Source organism: Gobius niger, assembly GCF_951799975.1.
Source record: "Gobius niger genome assembly, chromosome: 1".
NCBI lineage: Eukaryota > Metazoa > Chordata > Actinopteri > Gobiiformes > Gobiidae > Gobius > Gobius niger.
The window spans coordinates 2,606,746-2,617,409 of record NC_136852.1 but is presented as its reverse complement, the minus strand read 5'-3'; the positions used below and the strand labels follow the sequence as shown (position 1 = coordinate 2,617,409).

Sequence of the window (10,664 nt, the reverse complement as noted above, 5' to 3'; positions counted from 1 at the left end):
AGTCGACTATATAGTCACTGATTCTGTTGGCGATTCGGACACAAGCCACGACTTTCTCCGCGCTGCGTGACGTCACTCGCGCTGCGGCGTGCAGATATGTTTTTTTTATTTTTTTTATCTCAATTTATTTATTGTTACAAACGTTTATTTTATGAAACAGAACGACTGTTTTGGCACTTTTACAGGCGTTACTATCATCACAAAAAAGCAAAAAAAAAGTCACCCCAGCGTGAGCTCAGGGACGCCGAAAGTCGGTCAGAGCCCGGTGTCTGAACACCAGCAGATTGAGTGACGACATCTGCTAAAAGTTCGCGAAACTCCGGGAATAAAGTATTTCTGTGATAAAGACCAACCAAACGCGGAGACAGTGGAATATTTATGGATAAATACGAGTCAGATACGCTTTTACTTCACATGGATTTTACGTGAATGGCTTGGATTATTCGAGAGGAAGCTGTCGGTCATTTAACAGCGCAAGCTAAAGGTAAGAAGCTAGCGTTAGCATCTTTTCACTGCAACCGGTTATATTTAGGTCATTTATTCATGACAAATACGCAACACACGACTGAAACAGCTGATTTACTTCAGTCGTGTTGTTTAGTTCAAAGACCTGTCTCTGTCAGGCTCTTCTCCGACTCTCGCAATGCATTGTGGTCTATATTGACCCGTTTAGTGACCATCGATGCCACTACTTTTCCAGATGCATTGTGGGAAATTTCGAGTGCACTACTTTTTTCTCTCTGGACATTCGGACACCCCTACAAAATGGCGTGAGCACTATATAGTGACTATATAGTCACTACACTGCGTTCCAAATTATTATGCAAATTGGATTTTTGTGTCAAAAAGGTAAAAAAAAAAAACAATAATAATGAAACTCATGGATGGTATCGTGTCTCGGGGCTCTATGAGTCACTGACATTAATCTCAGAGACCTGGGATGATTAGTTTTCAGGTTAAGCCCAGTTAAGGGAAAAAATACTGAAAAAGGGTGTTCCACTTTATTATGCAGATCATCATTTTCAAGCAATATGGGAAAGAAAAAGGGTCTTTCTGCTGATGAAAAGCGTGAAATAGTTGAATGCCTTGGTCTAGGTATGAAAACCTTCGATATTTCATGAAAGATTAAGTGTAATCATCGTACAGATGAGAGATTTGTGGATGATTCAGAGCACACTCTGGTTTGTGCAGATAATGGCACAATATGGACGGTTTCTGCCAGACAAACACATCAGATTAGGAGAACAGACGCCACAAAGCAGCAGACAGGTATTTGAAGCTGCTGGTGCCTCTGGAGTCTCCCGAACATGAAGGTGTCGGACCCTCCAGAGGCTGCAGTTGTGCATAAACCTTCTATCCGGGCCTCCCCTAAACTGTTCATTGAAGCTGATGAACAGAAACGGCTGCAACGGGCTCAGAAATACATGAGGACTCATTTTCAAACAGTCTTGTTCACTGATGAGGCCGTGTAGCCCTGGATGGTCAGATGGATGGAGTAGTGGATGGAGGTGAATGGCCACAATGTCCCAACAAGGCTGTGACGTCAGTAAGGAGGGGGCGGAGTCATGTTTTGGGCCAGAGTCATGGTGAGAGAGCTGGTCGGCCTTTTAGGCTCCCTGAAGGTGTGAAAATGACCTTCGAAAAATATGTGGAGTTTCTGACTGACCACTGTCTTCTATGCTACAAAAAGAAGAGCCGTGTTTTCCTGAACAAGATCCTCTTCATCATGACAACGCACCATGTCCTGCTGTAAAAAAAACCTCTGCATCACTGGCTGCTATCGGCATAAAAGATGAAAAATGATGTGGACCCCCTCCTCCCCTGACCTCAACGCTGTTGAGAACCTTTGGAGCCTCAACAAAAAATACTTCTATGAGGGTGGGAGGCAGTTTTCATCCAAACGGCAGCTCTGGGAGGCTATTCTGACATCCTGCAGAGAAATCCAAGCAGAAACTGTCCAAAAACTCACAGGTTTAAGGGATTTAAGAATGTTGAAGCTGCTTCACACAAGGGCTCCTATGGTAAAATATAACTTGACCTGTTAATATTTTTTTGATTGAAATAGCTTTTGATTTCAGTAAATATGACCTCCTAATGCTACAAATACAACAAATGACCATTTTCAGTTAATTACAAGCTTTAAAATGTGTTGAAACGATGAGTTGCATAATAATTTGGAACAGTGGATTTTGAGGTTTTTACTATATTTATTTTTGAAAAAAATACTGTTATCACTAGGAAATTTTTTCCACCACATTTAAATGATCCTTTAAGACTTGAAAATTACGCTGACTCTCATTTGAGTTGACAATTTAGAAAATCTTAGAAAAATGTCATTTGCATAATAATTTGGAACGCAGTGTATATAGTCACTATATAGGGAATGTCCACATCAAATGTAACGATGATGAATGCAGGTCTTATGTTTATTGTCAGTGTTGGGGAGTCATTGTAACTTCTATAAATCTTCCCTTCATCTCGTGTGGATCTGAAACATTACTTGATTAACCTTTGTACATTATTCTCAATGGTTTATGGTCACATGATCTACAGGAAAACACAATTTGAAGTCCTCAAAATAACAAAGCACTTATCCTACCTTTTATTTTATTGACGATCTATAAACACAGCACGATTTTTTTAACATCTATGATCGTACAAATAGCAAAGCACTTATGAGAACAATCTTTTAATGATGATTCTCTTTAAAAGAAACTATTTAAACAATGTACATGTGCCTTAAATGATCTGCTCCCCTTTGAGTCCTTCCAACAACAAGCAACACAATGAGTTCATTTTATCGTAGTTTTTCGACGGGAAACTATTCCAAATGCAATACTCTTAAAGTAACGGTCTGTAAGTTTGCAAAGTGCGGAGAGAGAAATTTGTAGGAGTGAAATTTGAAAGTAGAACAATCACATTCCTCCCCCCTCTTTAACCAGAAAGCCAAAAATGTGGAGAGCGGGATGAGAATTTTCATCTGAAATCAGCTAAGGGCGGGACTTTAGAAAATACATTATTGTTTAACAAGGCTCATACTTCAGATCCAGGCACTCAATTATACATAATCTTTTACATTTGCAAAACATTTAAACTTACAGACTGTCACTTTAACCCCTTAACTCCCACCTGAACCGAGCACATTTTCTCCAGTTTGGCTTTACCCCAGTCCAAAAGCTTCTGGAAAAAAGGTGTGAAAATAGCAACAGAACTGAGACGAAAACAATGATGGAAATGTGACGAAAAATGTATGAAAATGTGGCAAAAATGTCACAAGAATTTGACAAAAAATGTACGAAAAAATGACAAAAATGTGACGAAAATGTGACAAAAAATGATAAAAAATTGACGAAAAAAATTACAAAAACGTAACAAAAAAATGACCAAAATTGTATAAAAAATGACAAAAAAGGTGACAAAAATTGACGAAAAAATTACAAAAATTGACAAATAAAGTTACAAAAATGAGTTGAATACCCAACAAAAAAATGATGGAAAAAAAATCTGATGACGTGAGGAAAAAGATCCTCTCAGTTCAGGCGGGAGTTAAGAGGTTAATGTATAGAGTACCGGAATACTTTTTAAGGCGGTTACTTAGTATTATGTGAGTAAAAGTTGTCTCCCCAGCACTGTTTATTATTGGATGTCTTCTATGTTTATCGCTGTATTACGATTTTAACGGTTTAACTCGTGATTGTTGTTTGTTCATTTGCATGAAGAGTGTCATTGATTGTGAACAAGGTCTTTCATTTTGTCCCTTGTTATAAAATAATAATAAAAAAAACCTTGTACTTTTAACTTGTGAAGTCTCTGCGTTTCTAACAACACATGACTCTGTACACAGTATGACCAGTTTCTGTGAGAGTCGCTGTGTCTACAGTGTTATTCTTTGATTTGTCCCTCAATTTGACATCCTATCATATTATTGTTGGATTAGTCCAGGGGTCTCCAACAGGCGGCCTGCGGGCCACATCCGGCCAGCGAGATGATTCAATCCGGCCCTGACTTGTAGTGCACCAATCCCTGAATATGTCACAAAAAAGAGCAAGGCTGCGTCCGAAACAAGCAGATCGGTCAGAGCTCTTACGCCAAACCGCATGTGCGTCAGCGTCCGCCATGGCAAGAAGCTTCCGAATTGGTCTGTCAGTTAGGAAGGAGTTAGGAAAAGGAGCCTCGATGCTAACTATCATAGCCACTTTAGCATAGAGACCTTTGATGCTAACTATCAGAGCCCCTTTAGCATAGGGACCTCTGGTGCTAACTATCATAGCCACTTAAGCATAGGGACCTCTGGTGCTAACTATCATAGCCGCTTTAGCATAGGGACCTCTGGTGCTAACTATCATAGCCACTTTAGCATAGGGACCTCTGGTGCTAACTATCATAGCCACTTTAGCATAGGGACCTCTGATGCTAACTATCATAGCCACTTTAGCATAGGGACCTCTGGTGCTAACTATCATAGCCACTTTAGCATAGGGACCTCTGATGCTAACTATCATGGTCACTTTAGCATAGGGACCTCTGATGCTAACTATCATAGCCACTTTAGCATAGGGACCTCTGATGCTAACTATCATAGCCACTTTAGCATAGGGACCTCTGGTGCTAACTATCATAGCCACTTTAGCATAGGGAACTCTGATGCTAACTATCATGGTCACTTTAGCATAGGGACCTCTGATGCTAACTATCATAGCCACTTTAGCATAGGGACCTCTGGTGCTAACTATCATAGCCACTTTAGCATAGGGACCTCTGATGCTAACTAACCGGTGATTAGGAGCTATGTGCCGTCCCATAAGCCACTGCGCCAAACCCCCCCACCCCCCTCGCCCCCACCCTGGAGTGATTCATGCGCAACCACTGTTGATTGACAGGAGCACATTTAATAATAAAAATAATAATAATAAAATAATAAGATTCTGCACAAGCCAAACTTTATAAAAGTGATAAATCCATGTTGTCGTCCCCACAGCTCAGTCACATGTCAGTGTTAAAGAGGAAACTCAGGAAACGGATTAAATGCTTTTGTTTTCATTTAGCAGAAACTTAAGCCACATGGATCATTTGCTGCTGTAGCTTTAAGAAACAGCAGTTGAAATAAAATAAGACTAAAGGGAAATGTTTGGATCATTTGGATTTATTTTTCTCCTTAAATGTCTTTGAGTGGACACTATGTTGTTGTTGGACACTAGGGGGCGACATGCACTTTTGCTTGGCCTGCACTCCACCAATAACTTTAAAGAAGAAAAACAGCTGTTGGTGATGTCACTTCCCTTTCCCTGTTTAAGGACGGATTGTTCAAAATGCTGCTGAAGCTCTAGTTCCCTAACTGCACAGATCTAACAGTCGACCCCATGAAAGGTTCAGGAGTTAGTTGCTCGTGTTAGTGTGTTTTGTTCATGTACAAATGATGTAGATTGTAAGCTCACAGTCTGACCCATACTCCGGAACAGTAGGAGGCGGTAATGCTCCTTTAAGCTGGTTGCCAACTGCCGTAAAATAAGAAGAAGAAGCCGCACTTCCGGTCATGGGTGTACTTTCGTAATTCTTCCTGAAACTGTATGTTTTTTTGCGGTATTTCCACAGACTACGGTACGTTTCAGCATTTACTTCCCTCGGTGTTCACTCTGGCCCCAATGTAGCAAAACCCTGGACCCTAATGTGACGCTTAACGGCTAATACAAGGTTAGCATCTCTTAGCTGTTAGCATGTAGCAAAACAACGACGGTCGCGTGCCGAGTTTGTGGTAAATTTCAATCTTTCCAATGTGATTTCTGAAAATGTGAAATCGGCTCAAACGCAGTTGGATTGAAGGAGAGTGTCCCAAACATTCAGCAAATTCAAGCGAGGACAAAAAGTGACAGAACCAGGATTTATTCAACACTAAAAACATTGCGACCTTCATTTAAAAGGAAAGTACGGCAACTTATTGCATTCATCTGGGGAAAAAAACTTTCTGTTTTAACGAGAACAGTTTCTGTTTTATGAGAAAAGTTCTGTTTTTATGAGCAAAATAAATCCTGTTTTTCCGAGTAAAGTTATTTATGTTTTAACGACTTTAAATAAATCCTGTTTTAACGAGAAAAGTTTCTGTTTCTATGACCAAAAATTACTACGCCCTGGGGAGGTGACATGAGTAAGAAAGGGTCATTATGTCGGGTCTGCTGTGCGCCTGTGGTGAAGTTAGATGGACATTCAGATATCCTATTCAGATGTTCAACATTACATTGACTGAATCCGACACCACTCATGGCTTTAGTTGGTGAAATACTAGCCTAGCCTTCGAACAAGCCCTGCACAGGCCATGGTAATGGTCTAGTGTGAGCCAGTTGGGAGAGATGCTTGTGACTACTACTTTCTGGCGGTGCTCGGTGATGGCTTTCCGCGCAACAACCGCTCTATTAAGGGACCGTCAACAAATGACTCTGCTAAACTCGATGGAAACTTTGTTTTTAGGGCATTTGACCCACTTTAGAATATTGGGACGCCTTATGGGCCACTTAGCAAAGAGCTAGTACTAATTGTAAAGTGATTTGAGATCACTGGGTAAAACACCATAAAGCAAACAAAATTACATATTATTTTTCCATCGAGTCTCGTATAGTAATTTGTTGACGGCCCCTTAATAGAGCAGAAAGTGCCAGCACCACCGAGCACCGCTAGCATGGACTAAGCACAAGCCGCCTGTCAAGCATCTCTCCCCGCCGGCTCACGCTAGAGCATCACCCTGGGCTGTTCTTGTTCAAAGGGTAGTTTTTGATCAACTATAGCCGTGAACAGTGTTTCTCGGGTTCAGTCAACGTGATGTTGGATATCTGAATAGGCTATATCTGAATGTCCATCTAACTTCATCACACAGTCTCACACCCGACATAATGACCCTCACTCATGTCACCTACTGGGCTTAGTCATTTTGGTCATAAAAACAGAAACTTTACTCGAAAAAACAGGATTTATTTTACACATAAAAACAGACCTTTTCTCATAAAAACAGACCTTTTCTCATAAAAACAGAAACTTTTCTCATAAAAACAGAAACTTTTCTCATAAAAACAGACCTTTTCTCATAAAAACAGAAACTTTTCTCATAAAAACAGAAACTTTTCTCATAAAAACAGAAACTTTCCTCGTTAAAACAGAAACTATTCTTTTTTTTTTAGTGAATGCAATACGTTGCCATCGGAAAGTGCTGCGATCCCGAATCTCTCTTTTCCCCCCAGGGAGTCGTTTCCTGAGACTGGACCCTATTGTACATGTTATTCCCCTATTCAATAATTGTAAAATGGATAAAAAAGCTAATCCCTCGTTGTAATATTTTGGCTCCTCCTGCAGGTGTTGGGTCCACAGAAGGACGGCCTCACAAATCTAACCGGGCCTGTTGGTCTCTCATAAGGGGCTTCTGACCCACTCATTGTCTGAGCCGTCACCAGGACCTGTGTGCCCTGGGAGACCCTACCAGACCCTTCCAGACCCTACCAGACCCTACCAGGGACACGAAGCCCCGACAGCAGAGCTCCAGGATAAGGTGGTGGTTCGATTTCGATTTCATCCAATGCCTAGTTTTGAAACGAGTTGTGTGCGTTTATTTTGAAGTGATCAGATTCACAAACCGGCCACACTGGTCTTAGAAAGTCCTTTCATCTGACTTACATCACGCACATCATTTTGAATATTGTTTCTACTTTTGGACGCCTTTGAGACAGTCATGTGACCTTAGCCGGACTTTGTGACAGTTTTTGTTTCATGTGGACAGGTCGAGCAGAATGAGAATGTGCACTGTGCCGTGATATTAATCATTTTGTTTTTGTTCCCGCAGAGATGCCGTTGGCCGGAGCGGAGCTGGTGCAGACTCCCGTTCAGCTGTACAGATACCTGCTGCGCTGCTGCCGACATCTGCCCAGCGCCGCCATGCAGCAGCACTACAGGCACGCCATCCGACAGGTACATGACGCCACAGCCAAATGTTAGATATGGGAAGATCAGGTGTGTCGCAGAACCCCTGAAGTCTTCCACCTGACCGGGATTCACAGTAAATTTTCAAATTGATTTCCATTTTAGCTTCATCTTGGTCCTGATTTAGTATTTTTAAGTCTTGTTTTGACACAATATGATAAAGAAATCCAAAAACTGGCTCATGATTTTTCACTGTGTTAAAAATGTCAGGTAAAATGTTAAATAAGAAATACCGTAAATTCTCTAATACTGGCGTGTATTCCATTAGCGGCCGGGTCTCTGACAGAGGCCGGGTTCGCGGCTGGCGGAGGCAAATTAAAGCCGGTCTCTAAAACAGGCCGGGGCTTTTATTAGAAACTATAGCGGTAGAAATATTCCCCATGTTAGGAATTTGTCTCATACTGGTGTAAATGAAAACTCACGTGCAGGAACTAAACAAACGGGAACCCGGGCCGAGGGGGACGCTGCGGAGGAGCTGATCCGAGCGTAACTTTGACACAGATTTAGCCACTTTTCAAACCTCCTGTGACGATATTTGGAAACAGGGGGAGAGTTGCGTGACCCTCCAGGGTTTTAATAAAGTCACCATCGCGTCTTCAAAGCACGTCCAGCTGCTCCGTGTGCAGGTCAGTCCCACGCCTCAAAATAACTCCTCCCATCAGCGCGAGCGTCTCGTCTTCTCTCGGGTCAGTCTCATGATCGATCACAAACACAAACGCTCCGTCTAAACTCGCCTTTTACACAAGATAACAACAAATAATCCGGTCCGCGGTAAAAACGAAACAGAAACCTGCAGTGACATTGATGTCAAAGCTCCGCTAACAGCAACGAAACACTTCCTGTTGTCCCGACAAAATAAAAGGCGTCAATGTTCCAGCCGCTGGGAGAGGGTTTGAAATGTTAATTAATAAATGAACCTAATATTTTAGGTGCAAATGGACACAAATCTCGCTTTTCTTCGTTTTCCTGGTCGTCAGTTTTGCTCAAATAGAAATAAAGGCCTGTCTCTAATTGTGGCCTGGTTCCAATAAAGGCCTGGTTCCTAGATGCCCTTGAGTAAATAAAGGCCCCGGCCTATAAGAGCATTTACGGTAGCCTTGGTTTATTGATCGCAATATGTTCAGATCAACAGCAGAGGGCAGTGGAGAGCGAGGCCTCAGTTTTGAACTACAGTATTTGATGAAACTGTGAGGCCCATTTAGTTTCTGAGGCTTCAGTTTTACCATCTCTACCACAGTCACACCACGATAAAGTGGATATTTTCATTTGCGCCTGTTTAAAGCCTGTTTTTCTCCAGGGCTACAACAGTCACACAGACGAGGACGACCCGCAGAGGATCCAGATGATCATCCACCGAGCCATCGGAGACGCAGACTGGGTCCTAAACAAGGTGACACTGGAGATTACTGGAGATTTTCTGTACCAGTGTAGTTTTTGGGAGCATTTTAGTCTTTTGGACAAAAATGCTTTTAATTTTAGTTGTTAGAGGATGATATTAAAGAGGGGGTATTCTGCTTTTTTCAGCCACATAGCACCAGTCTATATCACACTACAATGATGACCAAACCTTCTGTCGGTCTGTAAATGCAGTAAATTAGAATAACTGCCTTGTATAAAATGTCTCTCTCAAAATGGCTGTAGTGAATGGCTTGAAATAGGCCTCTGTCTCTTTAAGAACCTCTGACTCTTTCCGACACGCCCCCTCCACACGCTGTCTGTGGCATCAGTGGGGAGGGGGTTCTGCTGAGGAGCAGTGGTTGGTTACTCGGCTGGTGACGAAAGCTCGGAGGCGTCTCCAGGAGGTGGGGGCGTTCCTAGGAGGACTCAGGCAAACCTATCCCTAAAATGGCCGCCATCAGAGTTTTTACAGATTACTCAGAAATACGTGAATGTGCCAAGGCAACACTTCAGGCATGTTTTTAATGAGGGAATGACATAATAACATGATGTAAAGCTTGAAAAGTCTTTAACACTTCTTACATTGTCCTTTTTTTTCCCCTTTGTCTATTTTTATCTTTGCCTATTCTTAATATCACAAACCCCAGCCAAACTGTAGCTTCTGCTAGCCCACGCTAAACCCTATGGCGGCGGGACCCTCACTTCATCCATCACTATTCTCCAGTCTATGGTTCCAGTTTAGACACAGTTTAGTCAAATCTTGGTGTTTTGTAGAACCTCTTTAGACCCGGTTTAGTCCTGCGTTTGATCTTGATCGTTTTCTGGTGGTATTTCGAAGGTCAAATATTTGATGAAGCGTCGCTCGGTGTGAAAAGTGTGAGAACCGCTGCTCTAGAGTTTCATCTGAATGAAACAGGTTCTTTTATTCGTGTGGTTTGTTTTTACTGTAGTACCTGAAGAAGCCGTGAGCCGGAGAGAAACACGTCTTCATCCTGACGTCTGTGCGTGGTCATCTCCTGTGTGATTGTGGCTTTAAAACCTGCTTTCGGACTCCTCAGCGCTGATGCTTCAGACGTCGCAGGTTTGGGCCGACCGCTGCTGCTCAGGATGCCGGGCCGGCGAGTGTTTGATGAAAGGTTAAATGTGTGAATAAAGTTACTTTTGTGAATCAATCAGTGTGTGGGAATTATTGAGCTGCTCCTTCGTCTCCTCCTTCGCTGCCCTGAGTATTCTAAACAACTATAAACAATATATAACTATTCAGCTCTTCCTGTTCCTTTCATATTCCTTTAAATATTAAACCAATA

At 42.1% G+C, this 10,664-nt stretch overlaps 1 protein-coding gene across 2 annotated transcripts; it reads left to right on the top strand.

The window, feature by feature from the left end:
• The first annotated feature begins 5,502 nt into the window (after positions 1-5,502).
• Positions 5,503-10,498, top strand: lyrm9 (LYR motif containing 9). 2 transcript variants are annotated; one of them, XM_079556827.1, is made up of 4 exons: positions 5,503-5,598; positions 7,823-7,947; positions 9,257-9,349; positions 10,308-10,498. In XM_079556827.1, the coding sequence occupies exons 1-4, from the start codon at positions 5,568-5,570 to the stop codon at positions 10,323-10,325; spliced, it is 267 nt and encodes an 88-aa protein (XP_079412953.1). In that variant the 5' UTR covers positions 5,503-5,567; the 3' UTR covers positions 10,326-10,498. The 2 variants fall into 2 exon arrangements, with proteins under 2 accessions (XP_079412953.1, XP_079412954.1); XM_079556828.1 differs by having other exon boundaries at positions 5,560-5,691.
• The last annotated feature ends 166 nt before the right edge of the window (positions 10,499-10,664 follow it).